Below are 21203 nucleotides of genomic sequence, written 5' to 3'. Positions count from 1 at the left end.
AGTGAAAGACAGTGCTTGGCATCTCCAGGCAGACAGGCTGGCACACAGGGCGTGAGCAGTCCCTGGTGCCATCCTGCTGCATGGACCCCTCCTGAAGACTGGCTTCAAGCTATGGTGGGCTCAGGTTGCCTCTCAGACATGGAACTGGACTTGCCCACACTTCAGCAGCAGAGGGGCAGGGGTCCAGGGGTGTGGCTGTCACCATCTCCCAGCAGTTGTGGGTGTCACCCAGGGCTCCCCCCTCCCCCCAGCTACTGAGCAAGGCCCAGGTGCCATGTGGCCACCATCAGATCTTGGCTCTGTGAGGAAGAGCACACTCGTCTCTGCCAGCCTTGGCAGACAGACCTCAGGCTGCCCTCCGACCCACCATAAGTAAGGTCCATTCTGGGGGTAGGGGACACAGCCAAGGGACAGCCCAGCCTCGGCTGCCCACTCAAGGCCTGCAGGGCCCACCTGTGGGCAGGGGTTTATCCTCTCCTGTGGGACCCAGCCCCAGAGGGGCCTCCAGGACACAAGGACCACACTGGTTGTGCCAGCCCCTTTCTGTGCCTGCCTCGCTCAGACGGAGACCCCATGTCAAGTGTTTTTATGGAGGAATTTATTGTTCCAGAACTGAGGTTGCTCACAGTTATTGGACGGTACACCGGATGGGGCTTGCCCGTTTCTGTGATGCCTACTTGAGTCCTCTGTGTCCCAAGCACAAAAGAGGAAGCTGGCGGAGTATTGCCTCGGGTCCCCCTCCCTCGTGTACCGCGTGGCTTTTGCTCTCACAGGTGTTGGGTGTTTCTCATGTACCCCAGCCTGTGGTCAAGGGTTAATGGAACAGAAGTGTTCAAATCTATAGAGGACGGGGAGGGGACGCCTGAAGCAGAGGCATGCATCAAACCTGCCACCTGGCCTCCTGCAGTCATGCCCGGCACTGGGCGCCAGCGTGAGGCCTACACCGGCAAACAACACAACAGGACAGACGGAAGCCGGAGATGGGCGAGACGAGGCGGGTCTGCCTGGCGGCCAGCGGGCACCGAGGCGGCGTCCACCCCACCGGGCACAGGACGCGCAGCAGAGCACTGCCGACTCTCACCGCGCTTCCCCTTTTTTTTGACTTTTTTTTCATTTTAATTAAAAAAGAGAAAGCCCCAAGGTGCCCCCGCCATCGTGTGTGTGGGAGCTTGGGGCTTCTCCTCACCCTTCTCTCCCAGAGACACAAACCCAAGCCCCCCTTCACGCCCAGCTGACCAGCGGGGCTGCAGGCGGAGCCACAACTGGAAGACGCCCAGCCCGGACCCTAGGCCCGCGTGGAACTGGAGCTGCTTCTAGGCAGTAATAAAACAGAACCTGGGCAGGGCTCACCGCGTCGGTCTTTAAATATATATCTCTCTCTATATGTATATGTATGTATATAGAAATAACCGGGAGCAGGGAGCCAAGCACAACCCCGCCCTGCCCCCGCAGCTCCCCCGCCCTTTCCAAAAACAACCAAGAAAAAACGTTTATAAAAATAGCTTGCAGGAATTCTTTAAGTTGACAGTGGCTTGCCGGTGCTGCGCCGCAGCGCCCCCGCCCCTGGCGGCTTTCCTCCAAGGGTGCCTTGGCTCTAGACCCACCCTGCCCGATACAAACAGACTGACAGATGGACGGACAGACAGACGGACAGACAGAGGGCACTGCTGTTTCTGACCCTTCCCTGAACAGAGAACACAGAAACAGACTCAATAAATTAAAAGAGCAAATAAATAATACTGATCTGGGCTCAGCCCCCAGCCTGGCCAGCCTCGCAGCTGTGCTGTGTTCAGGCTCTCTGTGCCACCGCAGCCAGAGAGCATGGTCAAGAGCCAGGAGCACCGCCCTCCCAGCAAGGCGGAGCGGGAAGGGATGCAGACGAGCCAGGAGTCGGCCTGGTGAGGCCCCGGGCGCAGACGGGAGAGGTGGCGAGGGGGCCGCCAGGCGCGCGGTCTTGCGGCGTCTCCCGCCACTGCCCCCCAGGAGGCGCTGGGCAGGTTGTCCCTGCTGAGGGTCTCTGGGAGTCCGGGTCAGCTGGACCGGAGGAGGCTTCTTCGGGGAGCCAGGTGCTCCTCCACTGGGCCAGGGAGAGCTGCCAAGGGTGGGCAGAAGCAGTGGGCAGCGGGCCAGCTGCTGTGCCCAGCAGAGGCAGCAGGATGGAGGGCAGGTCTGCAGCAGCTGCCGGTCCCCCAGCGTCCGCATGGAGCAGAGGATGGCCTCGTGGAGGTGACATGTTAACTTTTCGGGATAATTCCTGGTATCAGAGCGGAAACAAGCGACGTCATCAGAGACAGGCAGAGACAGAGACCGAGAGAGAGAAAAGAGAGCCAGGGCAGACCCAGGCTGGCCGGCTGCCGCTCTCCTTTCCTCCCTGGCTTGAGCCTGTCTGAGCGGGCGGTGTGGCGAGGTCCACACGGACGGCGGCGGCGGCCCGGTCAGTGCTGCGCTGGGGAGGGGCTAGGTCTAAGGCTGCTCGCGGCGGGCGGCGGGCGGCCCGGTCCTGGCCGCGTCCTTGCCCAGCCAGTATGCGGCGTCCCCTCCAGGGCCGGCGGCCACGGAGTCGCCCGAGGGGCCGTGGGCACTCCGCTTGGCCGGCGTGCTGGGGGCTTGGGCCGCCTGCCCATTCTTCTCGTCTGAAAAAAGTTGTTTAATTACGTCAAAGAAGTTACTCAATGGGCTGCCTGGGTACACAGAACAGAAGACAAAAAAAGAGAGAAAAAGAAAAAAAAGGGAGGGAGGAGAGGGGGAGGGGGAAAGGAGAGAAAGAACACACAAATGAACGAAGGGGCCTTGACGAGAGGAAAAGAAAGAGATGAGGTTTGAGGTGGGTGCAGAGCCCGACAGGCAAGCAGGGTGGCAGGATCAGTGGGCTCCCTCATGCCAGGGCAGCGTGGACGCTGAGGCCTGGGGCAAGCAGGAGACCCCCTCAACTGGCCTGCCCAAGGCCTGAGGCCTTGCCTCCCCGTCAGGCCTCTCCCCCGCCGCCCGCCCGCATCTGGCTCATTCCCTAACTGGAAGCAGCAGCCTAAGACGCCCAAGGCCACTTTGGGGAGGGGAAAGCTGGAGCAGCACCCAGCAGAGGACAGAGAAGAGGTGCCTGTCACACCTCCACAAGGCCTAGAGCTCGGCCCGGCCAGCATGGACGGTTCAGCAGCAGATGGGTAGATAAGATGGGTGGACCGATGGATGGATGGATGGGTGGATGGGAGGATGGGAGGATGGGTGGATGGATGGGAGGGTGGATGGTTGGGTAGATAGGTGGATGGGTAGATGGATAGATGGATGGATGGGAGGATGGGTGGGTAGAAGGGTAGATGGGTAGATGGATGGGTGAATGGATGGATGGGTGGATGGATGGATGGGTGGGCGGATGGATGGATGGGGGATGGGTGAGTGGGTGTATGGAGGATGGGGTGATGGATGGGTGGGTGTATAGATGGATGGGGGGATGGGGGATGGGTGGGGGATGGGTAGGTGGATGGATGGATGGATGGATGGGGGGATGGGTGGGTGTATGGATGGATGGGGGGATGGGTAGGCAGATGGATGGGTAGGTGGATGGGTGGATGGACAGGCATGGTGGGCGGGTGAGGGGGCTTGGTTCAGGTAGCCAGGTCTAGGTTCCTGGTCCTGGAGGGCAGGAAGAAAGGGGACAAAAATGGGAGGACCACCCCTCTGGGGAGGTGCCCACTTAAGCTCCTCTCCTCAATCAAACCCCAGGATAGGAAAAGAAACACCTCCAAAACCAGATAAAACTCTCCACTCCTCCAGATGACCTCTCCCTGCCCTCAGAGCACTGCAGGCCTCTCCTCTCCTTCCCCTCCTCTCCTCTCCTCTCCCTCCAGGCCCCTCCTCTCCTCTCCCTCTAGGCCCCTCTTCTCTCCTCTCCCTTCCCCTCCCTGCTAGGAGTGACCCAGGGCAGACCACCTGGATGCCAGCTCAGTGCCTACTCTTGAGACCCTTACTGGCCATTCCTGCCTAGGCCTTGGGTTCCCTCTGGAGCTGGTCCTGGGTGTGGGATAGGCAAAGACTGCCAGAAAGGGGTGAGTGATGGAGGCTGCTCTTGGCAGAAGAGGGGCCGGGCAGGGCTGAGGGGGAGCTGTGCGGTGCAGGTGCCGGTGCCAGGTGAGCGTGGGGATTCTTACCACATTTGGAAAGCCGCCCCGTCATCATTTCCATACAGTTAGTGGTGTCTGGAGCACAGAATGGAGAAAAGGAGGGAGGGAGAGAGTGAAAAAGGCTGCCCGCCCACTCTCAATCCTCAGGCAGCCACTGGAGCGGCAGGCCACAGAGAGGGGTAGAGCCAGGAGTGGACAGAGTCCACGCGGTGGGGCCCCCGTGCAGGGCCTGCTCAGAGCTGGAGGCCTGGAGGCAGCTTCGTTCCCAGGCTAAGGACAAGCACAGTGCGGGACCCACGTCTCCTCGGGGTGGCCGCCTGTCTAGCGGGTGCCCCGCCTGCTGACTGACTCCCACCTGCCCTCAGTGACTCTTGGTGCCCTTCGTGCTCCACGCCCTCTGCTGGACGCCAGCTGCCAGTGCTGCCAGAGGCCCTGTTTGACGCGGGCCCTGCGTCCAGGGTGCAGGAGGCTAGGCCTCGGGAGATCTGCGGGACCAGTCTGGACAGCTCCCCAGGTCCACGAGGGAACGGCCAGGGCCAAGAGCAGGCGCCCAGCTGGACGACGGCTCAGCAGAGCCAGGCCTGGCAGGGCAGGCACACAGGGGGCTCCTTCACTGACTCCTGGGAGCTGGCACTGGGCAGGGCATGGGCCCTGAGGGGCCCTGCGAGTCACTGGCTGGGCCTCTCCTCCCCGCGGGCTCCACAGCCCTGCGGCTGCTCCCTGGCTTCGGGCTCCAGTCTTCCTCTGCTCTAAGATGGAGACCTGGACCCCCAGAGGGCAAAGCAGGCCCGGCTGACGGGCCTCCCCAGCCCAGGGCGCCGCCCGCCCCTGCCCTGGCACACACGGATGGAATGAGGATGGGATGAGGATGGGAGGACAGGCCCTCCGGGACCCCTGCCGTGGGGGCTGGCCGGGCCATGGCCCTACAGAGCTTCTGGCCGTGGGGTCCACAGGCTGGACACTGCCTCACCCCATGCACACCCCTGACCAGGGACTCCCTGGGGCACAGAGGTTCGGACGTGTGCAGGCACCCAGCCTCAGGCTTCACCTCTCCTGCCATGCGCCCCGCGGCCTGGTGCCCCGGCCCTGGGTGCCGTGCTGCGGGCCTGAGGGAGGCCTCGGCCCTCTGCTGCTGCCAGGAGTAGGACGCCCTGGGCGGCAGGCCCTGGCTCCCGGGCCCTGAGCTGGCCCTGGCCCACGTCCACCTGCCTCCGTGCTGGGCCACGGCAGAGGAGAGGGCAGGCAGTGTCACCTCGGGGCCAGCCTGGCTCTGGCTGGAGCCCTGCCCACGGCCCCTCCCGCCCCGGCAGCGGGCCGGGCACCTTACCTGCCAGCGTCAGAGGCTACTCTCGTAGCTGGTGGCCACCTTCTGGCCCTTAAGCCCAGCGCCCCAGCTCAGTCCTGGCGCTGGCGGGGGCGGTTCTACGGTGGACAAGAGGTGCCTTTCAGTGTGCGGCCACCCGCGGCGCCCGGAAAAAGCTCTCATCCCTGCGGGCAGCGCGGCCCAGCACAGGCAGGCGGCATCGGCTCTGTCCTCACCCCACCCATCCACACCCCGCGGCCAGGCCCGCTCGGAGCCTCGGGGCCTCACTGCCCCCTCACCTGACAAGTGCTGGGCTGAGGGCTGCTCGTGGGTGCTCAGCAGCTGGGCCTGGATGGTCTCCACCACCCTCTTGAAGCGGCGGCTGGGGCCTGCGGGACGCAGGGGCGTCAGGCTCAGGAGGGAGGGGTCAGGAGGCAGGGGCGTCGGGCTCAGGAGGGGGTCAGGAGGCAGGGGCGTCAGGAGGGGAGTGGTCAGGAGGCAGGGGCATCAGGCTCAGGAGGGGGTCAGGAGGCAGGGGCGTCAGGCTCAGGAGGGGAGGGGTCAGGAGGCAGGGGTGTCAGGCTCAGGAGGGGAGGGGTCAGGGGGCAGGGGTGTCAGGAGGGGAGTGGTCAGGAGGCAGGGGCATCAGGCTCAGGAGGGGGTCAGGAGGCAGGGGCGTCAGGCTCAGGAGGGGAGGGGTCAGGGGGCAGGGGTGTCAGGCTCAGGAGGGGAGGGGTCAGGAGGCAGGGGTGTCAGGCTCAGGAGGGGAGGGGTCAGGAGGCAGGGGTGTCAGGCTCAGGAGGGGAGGGGTCAGGAGGCAGGGGTGTCAGGCTCAGGAGGGGAGGGGTCAGGAGGCAGGGGCGTCAGGCTCAGGAGGGGAGGGGTCAGGAGGCAGGGGTGTCAGGCTCAGGAGGGGAGGGGTCAGGGGGCAGGGGTGTCAGGCTCAGGAGGGGTGGGGTCAGGAGGCAGGGGTGTCAGGAGGGGAGTGGTCAGGAGGCAGGGGCATCAGGCTCAGGAGGGGGTCAGGAGGCAGGGGCGTCAGGCTCAGGAGGGGAGGGGTCAGGGGGCAGGGGTGTCAGGCTCAGGAGGGGAGGGGTCAGGAGGCAGGGGTGTCAGGCTCAGGAGGGGAGGGGTCAGGAGGCAGGGGCGTCGGGCTCAGGAGGGGACAGGAGAGCCAAGCACCGGGGCTCACCTGAAAGCAGCGTGAAGGTCACGGAGTAGATGCCGTTCTCCTTGTGGGCCTCGCCGCCCTCGCTGTAGGTGATGTCCACTTGGAACTTGACTGGCTTCTGGAACACGGCGGGGCCCCCCGTGGCCTTGTACTCGGCCCGGAAGCTGGTCTGGGAGACCACGCTGTGGCTGAGGCTGGGAATCTGTGTGTGTGTGTGGGGGGGGGTTAGCCGGGTTCCGCTCCTGTCCCAGCCGGCCCGGCCTCCTCGGATCTGAGCTGCGAGCTGGGGCGGCTATGTGGACTTAGGAGCCCTTGCAGGGCTGGCAGGAGGGCAAGGCACACCAGGGTGGTGGTGGGATGAGAGGGCATCACGCCTGCCCTGGGCAGGGCAGGACTCTTCCCTGGCACACACCGGGTCCTGCCGCTCGGCCATGTGGGCGCTCGGGCAGCACCAGGCCCGGGTCGTGAGGTGCCGGGCAGCAGACCCTGGCACCCCAGGGCATGAGGCCAGGCCCAGCCCCGGGCCAGCCTGGTAACTCAGGACCGGGTCATGAGGCCCCATGGGGGCTGTGTCCGCGGCTGACCCGAGCACTGACCACACTGGACAGTCTCCTCTATCACCTTCGGCCCTGGCACATTTCACAGCTGTTCTAGACCTCAAATGGCTGCTCACCTGAGCCCAATCCTGGACTGAGAGGCCCCAGGGGAGAGGGGCCTGCAGGTAAAACAGGACAAGGCCCCAGGGGAGAGGGGCCTGCAGGTAAAACAGGACAAGGAGGGAGAGGGGCCTGCAGGTACAACAGGACAAGACCCCAGGGGAGAAAGGCCTGCAGGTACAACAGGACAAGGGGGGAGAGGGGCCTGTAGATACAACAGGACAAGGCCTGGGGGAGAGGGGCCTGCAGGTACAATAGGACAAGGCCCCAGGGGAGAGGGGCCTGCAGGTACAACAGGACAAGGCCCCAGGGGAGAGGGGCCTGCAGGTACAACAGGACAAGGCGCCTATGTGCAACCGGGCCGGGGAGTTTGTGCTCACAGAGCTGGGGTGTGAGACACCTGTGGTGGACCCTGGGTTTGGTAGTGGCCTGTGAGTGTCCAGCCACCCCTGTACCACATGTCAGCTTGCTGAGGTCCTGGGAAGGGGCAGGCCTGGGCAGGCCACACTGACACCGGCCCCCTCCGCGGTGGCAGGGATCTCGTGTGCTGGTAAGTCTCTATTCCGGTCTCTGAAGCCTTCCTGGTCTTCAGAACTCAGAATATGAAACCCATCCCAAGTCTAGGCCTGGCCCTCACTGATGACTGGCCTCTGCAGGCATACCTGTTGGGCAGGTACAACTCTGTGAGCCTGGAGGCCCTGAGATAAACAGGCAGACAGGACCACTGGCTTGCACCTGAAATCCTAGCTACAGGAGGCTGAAACCGGAGGATCACTGTTCAAGGCAGGAAAGTCCACGAGACTCATCTCCATCACCCTCCAAAAAGCTCAAAGTAGAGCTGTGGTTCGAGGGGTAGTGTTCTAGACTTGAGCCACAAAGCTCAGGGACAGCACCCAGGCTCTGAGTTCAAGACTCAGGAAACAGGGTCTGACCTCAGATTGCCTTCTGCAGATCCTCAGGGTCACAGCCCAGGCCCACTGTCCCTTGGCAAGGTGATGTTACCCCCAGAGCCCCCTCTAGCTCCTCGCCAGCTCCCTGCCCTGTGGGTGGCACACGCGTCCTACAGGCAAGTGCCTGGGTGGGCAGTGCTTTCTAGGAGGCGGGTGGGCCCAGGCAGCGGCAGGTGGCCCTCCGGCCGGCGCCCAAGGCAGACCCCTGCCTCCGCTGCGTGCAGGGCCTGCAGGGCCGTGGCCAGGGGCTCCCGCCCCTCCCCGTGGCCTCACCGACAGAAAGGCGTGCACGATGTCCGCCTTGATGGAGCTGAGGGGCTTGTTCTTGATGACAGCGAAGATCTGCTCTTCCTTCTCCAGGCTGAGGAAGTTCCCGAACCAGGATTTCTTGGCCAGTCTGGGCAGGGCAGAGGACACAAGGACCAGGGTGTGGGGTCCAGTCCCTCCCAGAGGACAGGCCCTGCGCTGCCCACCTGTGCAGGCAGGAACGACCCAAGCCTCGCCTGAGAGCAGACACAGACAGGGCAAGAACAGGCCAATACCCCGCCCCCCAGTTGATGAAGCCCCCCTATGAAACAGGGACCCTTAGAGCCCCCAGGTCCGCTGGGAAGAGCCTGCTCAGTCACTTCCTGCCCCCAAACCCTGAACCAGAGTGTGTACCCCTGTACCTGACAGGGGATTTGCGTTCTCAGCTTGACACAGAACATGGCTGGAGCCAGTCTGCCGCTGCCCCCTGCTGCCCAGCCAGCCTCAGCTGCTAGCCCCTACCCCACAGCCATCTGTCCACTCCCCACTGTCTCCTAGGTCACAACGCCCTTTGTTTACGGAGCCCTGTCCCCTGCAGAGGATGGAACATGCCCAGCCGGTGTGGACGCCACGGTGGAGCGGCTGTGTGCCTGCCCCTCCAAGCCTCTTGGCGCACAGGCAGCATCGACGGAAACCTCAACCTGCAGCACCTGGGGTCTTGGAAAGGGGTTCATTCTCAGCCCAGCCCATTCTGACCCAAGGTGTGGTGGAGGATTCTTCCGGCCGCTCAGTTTCTGGCCTTTTCCAGGTCTGTTTCTGGAGCTGTTGAGCTCTGTGGCAGGCCTGTGCAGTGGCAGCGAGCCCGGCCCCACACTTCTGCTGTCTACAGCCTCTTGTGGCAAAGCTCTGTCTGGAGGTGCTCACGCTGGATCCAGTGACACACTGGCACAATGTCGTATCAGAACCCCCTGGGCTTCTTGTACTTTGGGGCGCAACATGCTTCCAAAAATCCTGGTGAAGCCTAAGTGGTGACGCAGCCCTGGGCAGAGTGGCCTGTCCACGTGGCTGGACCACAGGAGCCCGGCTGCAGCAGCGGGCGTGTCTGATGGATGGCTGCCCTGAAGACTGCTCAAGTAGGCCCCGCCCTGCCTGCCGAAGGCCCAAGGAGGAAAGGTCAGGCTGCCGGGGAGACGGCAGCCCGGAGACTGCCTGGGCACCAATGTGCAGCCTGACATAGGCTGAACGGGGGGAGGGAGGGGGGGGTCCTGGAAGGACCCCGTCCACCCCTCCCAGCTGTGGCTCCGGGTTGGGCAGCAGGAGGTCAGCACACAGAGAAGCAGGGGAAGGTATGTGCTGGCCTCTGGGTCGCTGTGCTCCTGCAGGCCCTGGCAGGAACAAGGCCCTCGGAGCATCTAGCTGCTTCAAGCAACCATGCCCTTTTCTACTTTCCCCAAGAGTAGGGTAATTACAGTCTGTTTACAAAACCCGGAAAGGGGAGAAAGGGCCACGTGCGGCCACAGCCGCTGACGCAATCCCAGCCACCTGGGCGCAGAGACTGGATCTGTGGTTTGAGGCCAGCCAAGACAGAAAGCCTTCATGTCAAGCCAGAGCTGTCTGCCTGCTACACCTGAAGCCTCAATAGCAGGGTTAGGGTCCAAGGCCAGCCACGTGCCTGTGTAAGAACAGGTTCAAATGCCATGGTCACCAAGAAAACAAGGCAAAGAAGCTCCTGCACCTGGAACCCCAGACATAGCGGCAGTGTGAGACGCCGGCAGAAGCGACCCTGACCTAGGCAGGCCTGGGCCGTGCACTCATCCGTGTGTGCTGATCTGCCAGCAGCTGCCCACGGCGCTGCTCTGCGCAGGGGGTCTGCAAGGCTTCTGTGGTCTTTTCATAGGTGCAAATGCAGACACAAATGACAGAGGCCACGGTAGAAGGCCGAGAGGGCCTGGGCACTGGACGGGGCATTTCTACCCCTAGCCACCTTCTAGAATGGGCACTGGTGTCTGCAGCTCTTCCACCCAGACTTCCTTCTATCCCTTGAGCTGAGGGCTCAGTAGGCACTGGGCTGGGCCCGCCGCTGTCTGTCCCAGCCTCTGCCAAGACCACCTCTGCTGCATAGCCACCAAGCACACCGGCCCAGCTGAGTTCCTTCTGGGCTCACAGCTGCCCTCTTCCAGCCTCTTCCATCCTCTGGGCCCGCAGAAGTGCAGCGAGCCCGGCTGCCTTTAGTTAGCCTCACGTCTCCTGGCTGTCTGTGACTTCTGAGCAAGGCTGTGGCTGGAACCAGTAGACCAGGGGAGGCTGGCTCTGGGTGGAACCAATGGAGGCCAGCCAAGGCCTCTGGAGAAAACCCCTCGGGTGGAAGCTTCCGGTTGTGGGAAGGGTCCTGCCAGCCCCCGGCCCGCCCTGCCACGCCCGAGCAAAACAACAACTTACTCTGGAGAGGACTCAGGGGTCAGGTTGGACATTTCCTCGGGCGTTGGGACTGCAGGAAAGAAGGGAGAGAGAAGTCAGGGGCTCCTTCTTCCCACCAGGAGGTGCCCCGCTCCCCCCAGCCCCCCGCCCTGCCCCACCCCTGCAGGGGGAGCTGTCTGGGTCCTGGTGCTGAAGCCTGGCCAGACCCAGACCCCAGCCAGGCAGAGAAGTATCCTGGAACTTGGTATTCAAGGCAGGGCCATGCATCCACACAGGCCAGGCCCTGTGGCCCTGGGGACTTCCCAGCCATCTGTCAGGCCTTGGTGGACACAGCTGCTGCCCCCACTTCTGGCAGAATGGCCTTCAAGGCAGGGGGTCAGGCAGGAGGGCTGGAGGGCAGAGGTGGGGCCGGCGCTGGCACCCACCTTGCAGTTTCCGGCGGTGGAAACGGGGCGAGCCCAGGAAACTGTTCTTGATGGAATTTAGCCGGGTCCGCCAGGGTACCCCTCCGACACTGGGGCTGGACGGCGGGGTGGGGTTGGGCGTGCCTGCCGGGCTCTCCTTTGGCGTGTGGACGGGCGTCCCCTTGGGGGTGGGGAGGGGACTGCCCCTTGGTGAGGGGTGAGGGGTCACCTGTATGGTGGGGACAGACGTGGTGTTTGGTTCAGTCCCGGTGAGCTGGGGCCGGGCGGTGGCCGGCAGGGTGGGGGGGGCAGGGGCCGGGGCCAGCAGGGAGCCAAGGCTGGCCCCAGGAGGCTGGGCCTGGGTGCAGGCCGGCAGCGGGTTGGACCTGGCGCCCTGAAGCGGCCTGTTGGTCAGCTTGGCCTTGCACGGCAAAGTCTGGGTCTTGGGGTTGGGCCGCGGGGCGGCCTGTGGAGGGAGGAGGTGTCCAGGCCGCGAGGCGCTCCGCCAAGCTTCGGGCTCCAGGGAGGTGGCCGGGGGGCAGGCCACGAAGGGGGGTGCAGGGGGCAGGACAAACTTTCTAATCGGCTACAGGGGCACAGAGAGCGAGCGAGCGAGCAGGCGGATTGACCGGGCACCCCCCCCCCCACATGCACACACAGAAGCAGGGATCAGAGAGGCGTGCAAGCAGGACCCGAAGGGGCAGCCAGGGGCGGGTTTGCCACAAAAGAAAACAAGTGACACACAAGAAAACAAACACAAAACAGAAGTGCGGTTAGCGAGGACGGCCCAAGCAGCAGAGCGGCAGCCACGGGGCCCGGCCCCGGCTGGGGGGCCGTGCGCCAGGTCCGCAGGGCCTGTCCCCACCCTGGCACACGAGGCCTCGCAGGCCGCTCTGAGGGCAGGGCACACCAGCCCCGTGGCCGGAGGAGCGAGGGGTCATCACTCACCCGGGGGCTGCTGAGCGGGCTGGTGGAGAGGCCAGAGGAGGCGCCACTGATGGACCGAGACCTGGGGTGCAGAGCAGAGCGGGGACGTGTGAGCGGGGCTCCAGGTCCCCCACCTGGCCCTCCGGGAGGCTCTGGACCTGACCAGAGCCTCGGCTTGCTGGTGCCTGTCCATCATGCCTGGGACTCCAGGAGGGTCATCCTGGGATCTCGCCCACCAGTGCAGCTCCACTGGGCAGGTTCCGCCTGCCTCCTGGGAGCTCCCATGAGGCCCTGGGCTCGGCCCGCGCGAGGTGCCCGGGCCTGGAAGGTGGACGGGTGGAGGAGGAGCAAGGCAGGCTCTGCGATCAGACCCAGCCCGGGCCAGGCCGGGCCCCATGCTGGGCTCATTTCCTGTCCCTGATACCCAAATCTGTCCTCTCCAGGACTGAGTGGTCACCGTGCCTCTGGGTGGCAGCTGGCCACCAGGCCAACCCTCCACGTCCACAGATGCCCCCAGCGCTGTCTGGGCTGCCCCAGCCCTCTTTCTACCAGTCCTGGGGACGGCCAAGGGCTGTGTCCACCAGACACAGGTATGACCCCACCTGGGACCACCTTCACTTCGTCACAAGAGTGGACACAGATGCCACTTCACCCCTAGGCAGCAGAACCGCCATTCTTGGAGGAGCCACAAAGTGCCACAAAAGAGGAGGAGGAAGACCAACAGACCACCCACACAGCCCCGCCTCCCAGCCTGCTCCCTGGCCACCCGACTTGCCACCAGGGCTCTCTCGGCCTGCACACGGCCTGGCCGCTGGGCTGGGAGCAGCGGGCAGGGGCGGTGGGTGCACCTGGAGCCATCGTGCCCCTCACTTGGTTTCTGGGCACCGGACCTGGGCACTGGAGGGTAAAGCCACATGGCCACGAGCTCTGTTTCCCCATCTGATTGCCGTGGGACCCAGTGCCTGGGCCAGGCCAGGGAGGGGCGGGGCCGTGAGAAGGGACCAGGGGTGGGGATCAGGGGTGGGGACAGCCATGCTGGCGGAGGCAGACACAAACAAGCAAGGCCCGGCCCCCGGCTGGGCTCAAGGAAAGCGGGGAGAAGCAGAGGAGCGAGGCACCGCACATGGCTTCCTGTCTGGCTTCAAGCAGCTCAATGCAAGCTCGCACTCTGAGCACGGGAACGACAGCGCCAGCCCTGGGGACCTCCAGGGTGGGGTGTGGACAGGAGGAGGGGCAGAGGAGGGTGCTGTAGCATGGTTCCTCTGAGCTGGGCCTGACCAGAGAGCCGGCGCTCCTGGCAGCAGCCCCGCCTGTGGCTGCCCACCCCGGTTCCCGCTGCCATCTGCTGTGCCTGCCAGGGGCACAGGCAGATCCACATCAGCTTTGGCCAGCTGGCCCTAGCCAGGACCCACAAGGCCCGCTGGACAGAGGGGGCCAGCAGGGGGCAGCATGCCTTTCGTCACAGGTGGGACCCCGGGAAGGAAGGAGAGCAAGGCCCTGCAGGGCCGATGTGAGCCACAGGGTGCAGCCCATGGCCCGGCCTGGAACCTGGGTCTTAGCCTCAGCCCTGGCAGTGGATGAGGAGGGCGAGAAGGGCCGCCGGGCCGCACGCTGGGGCCGGAGGGCGGGGCGAGGGCGAGGCGTACAAGGTGTATACCTGTCTTCTTTGCTGAATTGGGGGTGGGCTTCAGCGATATCCAGGCTTTTACTGAACACTGCTTTACTACAGCAGGAACAAAGCGAGAAAACAGAGTTACTGCCGTGGCCCCACACACGGGTCAGCGGCCGGGCCCACCGTGGCCAGGCGCACTGTACCCAGACTCACCAGGAAGACCTCCACACGGTCCACAGAGCATGCCCGCTGACCCAGGCCAGCACAGAGACAAGAGAGGGAGGGCTGGAGACAGCACGCCCAGCACGGGGCCTCGAGGACAAGGCAGCTAGCCGCCCCCACCCACAGGGCCCTCCGGTCCCACTAGCAGCCGTGGCTGAGGGCAGGTGGCCAAGCCAGAAGCAGAAGCAGGCTGGGGTGTGCCAGCAGCCCCCAGGGTTATCCCACGGCAGAAGGTGGAAGCAGGCCAGAAGCTGGGAGTCCCACACAGGCCACGAGAGCAGGAAGCGGAACACCAGCTCACAGAGGCCATGAGAGCCGGAAGGGGGAGCACGGGAGCACTCAAGCCACGAGAGCGGGAAGGGGGAGCACGAGAGCACTCAGGCCATGAGAGTGGGAAGGGGGAGCACGGGAGCACGCAGGTCATGAAAGCGGGAAGGGGGAGCACGGGAGCACTCAGGCCACAAGAGCCAGAAGGGGAAGCATGGGAGCACTCAGGCCACAAGAGCCAGAAGGGGGAGCACGGGAGCACTCAGGCCACAAGAACCAGAAAGGGGAGCACGGGAGCACTCAGGCTACGAGAGTGGGAAGGGGGAGCACGGGAGCACGCAGGTCATGAGTGTGGGAAGGGGGAGCATGGGAGCACTCAGGCCACAAGAGCCAGAAAGGGGGAGCACGGGAGCACTCAGGCTACACGAGTGGGAAGGGGGAGCACGGGAGCACTCAGGCCACGAGAGCTGGAAGGGGGAGCACGGGAGCACTTAGGCTACGCGAGTGGGAAGGGGGAGCACGGGAGCACTTAGGCTACGCGAGTGGGAAGGGGGAGCACGGGAGCACGCAGGCCATGAGAACTAGAAGGGGGAGCACGAGAGCACTTAGGCCATGAGAATGGGAAGGGGGAGCAAGGGAGCACTCAGGCCACAAAGCCAGAAAGGGGAGCACGAGAGCACTCAGGCTACGAGAGTGGGAAGGGGGAGCACGGGAGCACTCAGGCCACGAGAGTAGGAAGGGGGAGCACTCAGACCACGAGAGCCAGAAAGGGGAGCACGGGAGCACTCAGGCTACGAGAGCGGGAAGGGGGAGCACGGGAGCACGCAGGCCATGAGAGCCAGAAGGGGGAGCACGGGAGCACTCAGGCCACAAGAGCCAGAAAGGGGGAGCACGGGAGCACTCAGGCTACACGAGTGGGAAGGGGGAGCATGGGAGCACTCAGACCACGAGAGCCGGAAGGGGGAGCACGGGAGCACTCAGGCCACGAGAGTGGGAAGGGGGAGCACGGGAGCACTCAGGTTATGAGAGCCGGAAGGGGGAGCACGGGAGCACTCAGGCCGCGAGAGCCGGAAGGGGGAGTATGGGAGCACTCAGGCAACGAGAGCGCAAAGGGGGAGCACCGGAGCACTCAGGCCACGAGAGTGGGAAGGGGGAGCACGGGAGCACGCAGGCCACGAGAGTGGGAAAGGGGAACACGTGGGTGGGAAGGGGAGCACGGTTGAGCCGGGTGATGGAGGAGGCGAGGCAGGAGGCAGTGTGGGGGTGGTGGAGGGAGGCCCCATCCCACGAAGAGTCAGGGTGACAGGACGGCCAGCAGGGCCCTTGCTGTCCCAGCCCAGGGCCAGGACAAAGTGAGCAGGAGCTGGCTGTGAGAGAAGAGGCCCAAGGGCAGGGAAGCCTGCACCGCCCTGTGAGCCAGCAGATGGACAGTCCACGCCAGGTCAGGCCTGGGCAGTGCCGCTTAAGGACAAGGACACCCAGCCGCCCCTGGCTCCTCCTGCCTCCCCTTTCTAATCCCTCGGTTGTGGCGGGGGCTGCGGGGACTTGTCAGGCTCCAGGCCAGGCCCAGATGGCCGAGATACACACACGGCGCCCCCTGCCCCGGAAAGCTGGGGCTTCCTGAAAAGCTGAGTCCAGCAGAATGATCTGAGCCTTATAGCCCCCGCCCACCCGGCGCCAGTTCAGGCCCCACAGGTCCCCGTGCGCTTCCCTCTCAGGGGCCTGTGGGGACAGCTTGGACCTGCATCCCCCTAAAACGCTGCGGCTGGCCACTAGACCACCACCACTAGCATCAGAGAAGCCCGAGAGAGGCAGGTGGCTCTGACCACGCTGGACAGTTCTGTGTATCCCAGTCCAGCCCAGACCAGCCCAGCTCAGTCCACTGCAATCCAGTTCACTTAGCATGGTCCACTCCCGCTCAGTCCAGCCCAGCTGAGTCCAGTCCAGTCTACTCATCCAGCCCAGCTGAGTCCAGTCCAGTCTACTCATCCAGCTCATCTCAGTCCAGTCCACTCATCCAGCTCATCTCAGTCCAGTCCAGTCCAGTCTACTCATCCAGCTCATCTCAGTCCAGTCCAGTCTACTCATCCAGCTCGTCTCAGTCCAGTTCGGTCTACTCATCCAGCTCTTCTCAGTCCAGTCCAGTCTACTCATCTAGCCCAGCTGAATCCAGTCCAGTCTACTCATCCAGCTCATCTCAGTCCAGTCCAGTTTATTCAACCACCTCATCTCAGTCCAGTCCATTCCAGTCATCCAGCTCATCTCAGTCCAGTCCAGTCCAGTCTACTCATCCAGCCCATCTCAGTTCAGTCCAGTCTATTCATCCAGATCATCTCAGTCCAGTCCAGTCTAACCATCCAGCTCATCTCAGTCCAGTCCAGTCCAGTCCAGTCTACACATCCAGCTCATCTCAGTCCAGTCCAGTCTATTCATCCAGATCATCTCAGTCCAGTCCAGTCTACCCATCCAGCTCATCTCAGTCCAGTCCAGTCGAGTCATCCAGCTCATCTCAGTCCAGTCCAGTCCACTCATCGAGCCCATCTCAGTCCAGTCCAGTCCAGTCTACCCATCCAGCTCATCTCAATCCAGTCCAGTCTACCCATCCAGCTCATCTCAGTCCAGTCAAGTCTACCCATCCAGCTCATCTCAGTCCAGTCCAGTCTACTCATCCAGCTAATCTCAGTCCAGTCCAGTCCAGTCCAGTCTACTCATCCAGCTCATCTCACTCCAGTCCACTCCAGTCCAGTCTACCATCCAGGTCATCTTAGTCCAGTCCAGTCTACTCATCAGGTCATCTCAGTCCAGTCCAGTCCAGTCCACACATCCAGCTCATCTCAGTCGAGTCCAGTCTACTCATCCAGCTCATCTCAGTCCAGTCCAGTCCAGTCCAGTCTACACATCCACCTCGTCTCAGTCCAGTCCAGTCTACTCATCCAGCTAATCTCAGTCCAGTCCAGTCTACTCATCAAGCTCATCTCTGTGCAGCTCATCTCAGTCCAGTCCAGTCCAGTCCACTCATCCAGCTCATCTCAGTCCAGCACAGCTAGTCCAGTCCAGTCTACTCATCCAGCTCATCTCACTCCAGTCCAGTCTACTCATCCAGCTCATCTCAGTCCAGTCCAGTCTAGTCCACACATCCAGCTCATCTCAGTCGAGTCCAGTCTACTCATCCAGCTCATCTCAGTCCAGTCCAGTCCAGTCCAGTCTACACATCCAGCTCATCTCAGTCCAGCCCAGTCTATTCATCCAGATCATCTCAGTCAAGTCCAGTCTACCCATCCAGCTAATCTGAGTCCAGTCCAGTCTACTCATCCAGCTCATCTCAGTGCAGTCCAGTCTACTCATCCAGCTCACCTCACTCCAGTCCAGTCCAGTCATCCAGCTCATCTCAGTCCAGTCCAGTCCACTCATCCAGCCCATCTCAGTCCAGTCCAGTCCAGTCTACCCATCCAGCTCATCTCAGTCCAGTCCAGTCTATTCATCCAGATCATCTCAGTCCAGTCCAGTCTAAACATCCAGCTCATCTCAGTCCAGTCCAGTCTACCCATCCAGCTCATCTCAGTCGAGTCCAGTCTACTCATCCAGCTCATCTCAGTCCAGTCCAGTCCAGTCTACTCATCCAGCTCATCTCAGTCAAGTCCAGTCCAGTTCAGTCTACCCATTCAGTGCATCTCAGTCCAGTCCAGTCCACTCATCCAGCTCATCTCAGTCCAGTCCAGTCCAGTCTACTCATCCAGCTCGTCTCAGTCCAGTCCAGTCTATTCATCCAGATCATCTCAGTCCAGTCCAGTCTAACCATCCAGCTCATTTCAGTCCAGTCCAGTGTACTCATCCAGCTCATCTAAGTCCAGTCCAGTCTACACATCCAGCTCATCTCAGTTCAGTCCAGTCTACTCATCCAGCTCATCTCAGTCCAGTCCAGTCCACTCATCCAGCTCATCTCAGTCCAGTCCAGTCCACTCATCCAGCTCATCTCAGTCCAGTCCTGTCTATTCATCCAGATCATCTCAGTCCAGTCCAGTCTACCCATCCAACTCATCTCAGTCGAGTCCAGTCTACTCATCCAGCTCATCTCAGTCCAGTCCAGTCCAGTCTATTCATCCAGCTCATCTCAGTCCAGTCCAGTCCAGTTCAGTCTACCCATTCAGCTCATCTCAGTCCAGTTCAGTCCACTCATCCAGCTCATCTCAGTCCAGTCTAGTCCAGTCTACTCATCCAGCTCATCTCAGTCCAGTCCAGTCTATTCATCCAGATCATCTCAGTCCAGTCCAGTCTAACCATCCAGCTCATCTCAGTCCAGTCCAGTCTACCCATCCAGCTCATCTCAGTCGAGTCCAGTCTACTCATCCAGCTCATCTCAGTCCAGTCCAGTCCAGTTCAGTCTACCCATTCAGCTCATCTCAGTCCAGTCCAGTCCACTCATCCAGCTCATCTCAGTCCAGTCTAGTCCAGTCTACTCATGCAGCTCATCTCAGTCCAGTCCAGTCTACTCATCCAGCTCATCTCAGTCCAGTCCAGTCTACTCATCCAGCTCATCTCAGTCCAGTCAAGTCTACTCATCCAGCTCATCTCAGTCCAGTCCAGTCTACTCATCCAGCTCATTTCATTCCAGTCCAGTCCAGTCTACCCATCCAGCTCATCTCAGTCCAGTCAAGTCTACCCATCCAGCTCATCTCAGTCCAGTCCAGTCTACTCATCCAGCTCATCTCAGTCCAGTCCAGTCTACTCATCCAGCTCATCTCGGTCCAGTGCACTCATCCAGCTCATCTCAGTCCAGTCCAGTCCAGTTTACTCATCCAGCTCATCTCAGTCCAGTCCAGTATACTCATTCATTTCATCTCAGTCCAGTCCAGTCTACTCATCCAGCTCATCTCTGTCCAGTCCAGTCTACTCATCCAGCTCATCTAAGTCCACTCCAGTCTACTCATCCAGCTCATCTCACTCCAGTCCAGTATACTCATCCAGCTCATCTCTGTCCAGTCCAGTCTACTCATCCAGCTAATTTCAGTCCAGTCCAGTCTACTTATCCAGCTCATCCCCGTCTAGTCCAGTCTACTCATCCAGCTCATCTCAGTCCAGCCCAGCTGAGTCCAGTCCAGTATACTCATCCAGCTCATTTCAGTCCAGTCCAGTCTACTCATCCAGCTCATCTCAGTCCAGTCCAGTCTACTCATCCAGCTCATCTCAGTCCAGCCCAGCTGAGTCCAGTCCAGTCTACTCATCCAGCTCATCTCAGCCCAGTCCAGTCTACTCATCCAGCTCATCTCAGTCCAGTCCACTCATCCAGCTCATCTCAGTCCAGTCCAGTCCAGTCTACTCATCCAGCTCATCTCAGTCCAGTCCAGTCTACTCATCCAGCTCGTCTCAGTCCAGTCCAGTCTACTCATCCAGCTAATCTCAGTCCAGTCCAGTCTACTCATCCAGGTAATCTCTGTGCAGCTCATCTCAGTCCAGTCCAGTCCACTCATCCAGCCCATCTCAGTCCAGTCCAGTCCAGTCTACCCATCCAGCTCATCTCAGTCCAGTCCAGTCTATTCATCCAGATCATCTCAGTCCAGTCCAGTCTAAACATCCAGCTCATCTCAGTCCAGTCCAGTCTACCCATCCAGCTCATCTCAGTCGAGTCCAGTCTACTCATCCAGCTCATCTCAGTCCAGTCCAGTCCAGTCTACTCATCCAGCTCATCTCAGTCAAGTCCAGTCCAGTTCAGTCTACCCATTCAGCGCATCTCAGTCCAGTCCAGTCCACTCATCCAGCTCATCTCAGTCCAGTCCAGTCCACTCATCCAGCCCATCTCAGTCCAGTCCAGTCCAGTCTACCCATCCAGCTCATCTCAGTCCAGTCCAGTCTATTCATCCAGATCATCTCAGTCCAGTCCAGTCTAAACATCCAGCTCATCTCAGTCCAGTCCAGTCTAACCATCCAGCTCATTTCAGTCCAGTCCAGTGTACTCATCCAGCTCATCTAAGTCCAGTCCAGTCTACACATCCAGCTCATCTCAGTTCAGTCCAGTCTACTCATCCAGCTCATCTAGGTCCAGTCCAGTCCAGTCATCCAGCTCATCTCAGTCCAGTCCAGTCCACTCATCCAGCTCATCTCAGTCCAGTCCAGTCTATTCATCCAGATCATCTCAGTCCAGTCCAGTCTACCCATCCAACTCATCTCAGTCGAGTCCAGTCTACTCATCCAGCTCATCTCAGTCCAGTCCAGTCCAGTCTACTCATCCAGCTCATCTCAGTCCAGTCCAGTCCAGTTCAGTCTACCCATTCAGCTCATCTCAGTCCAGTTCAGTCCACTCATCCAGCTCATCTCAGTCCAGTCTAGTCCAGTCTACTCATCCAGCTCATCTCAGTCCAGTCCAGTCTATTCATCCAGATCATCTCAGTCCAGTCCAGTCTAACCATCCAGCTCATCTCAGTCCAGTCCAGTCTACCCATCCAGCTCATCTCAGTCGAGTCCAGTCTACTCATCCAGCTCATCTCAGTCCAGTCCAGTCCAGTTCAGTCTACCCATTCAGCTCATCTCAGTCTAGTCCAGTCCACTCATCCAGCTCATCTCAGTCCAGTCTAGTCCAGTCTACTCATCCAGCTCATCTCAGTCCAGTCCAGCCTACTCATCCAGCTCATCTCAGTCCAGTCCAGTCTACTCATCCAGCTCATCTCAGTCCAGTCCAGTCTACTCATCCAGCTCATCTCAGCCAGTCCAGTCTAACCGTCCAGCTCATCTCAGTCCAGTCCAGTCTACCCATCCAGCTCATCTCAGTCGAGTCCAGTCTACTCATCCAGCTCATCTCAGTCCAGTCCAGTCCAATTCAGTCTACCCATTCAGCTCATCTCAGTCCAGTCCAGTCCACTCATCCAGCTCATCTCAGTCCAGTCTAGTCCAGTCTACTCATGCAGCTCATCTCAG

The 21203-nt window shown here is 61.4% G+C and overlaps 1 protein-coding gene across 11 annotated transcripts in view; it reads right to left on the bottom strand.

The window, feature by feature from the left end:
- Positions 1–2166: 2166 nt before the first annotated feature.
- The window catches only part of Brsk2 (BR serine/threonine kinase 2), a 61849-nt gene continuing 42812 nt past the window's right edge, over positions 2167–21203 (bottom strand). For 2 of the 11 annotated variants that reach the window (XM_090347126.1, XM_090347132.1), the window contains 9 exons: positions 13851–13916; positions 12215–12275; positions 11288–11495; positions 10884–10932; positions 8472–8595; positions 6614–6794; positions 5721–5810; positions 4146–4193; positions 2464–2681 (listed from right to left, as the gene is read on the bottom strand). In XM_090347126.1, coding sequence (XP_090203252.1) covers positions 2464–2681; positions 4146–4193; positions 5721–5810; positions 6614–6794; positions 8472–8595; positions 10884–10932; positions 11288–11495; positions 12215–12275; positions 13851–13916 — 1045 coding nt within the window. Of the gene's footprint in view, positions 2255–2463; positions 2682–4145; positions 4194–5445; positions 5541–5720; positions 5811–6613; positions 6795–8471; positions 8596–10883; positions 10933–11287; positions 11496–12214; positions 12276–13850; positions 13917–21203 lie in introns of those variants that run through there. The other 9 variants (XR_016538000.1, XR_016537999.1, XR_016538001.1 and 6 more) reach the window with 9 other exon arrangements.

The sequence above is a fragment of the Megascapheus bottae genome, chromosome 16, assembly GCF_031878675.1.
Source record: "Megascapheus bottae isolate mThoBot1 chromosome 16, mThoBot2.hap1, whole genome shotgun sequence".
In the NCBI taxonomy this organism is placed as follows: domain Eukaryota; kingdom Metazoa; phylum Chordata; class Mammalia; order Rodentia; family Geomyidae; genus Megascapheus; species Megascapheus bottae.
Note: the sequence above shows the minus strand (reverse complement) of the source record. Positions and strands in the feature narration are given on the sequence as shown.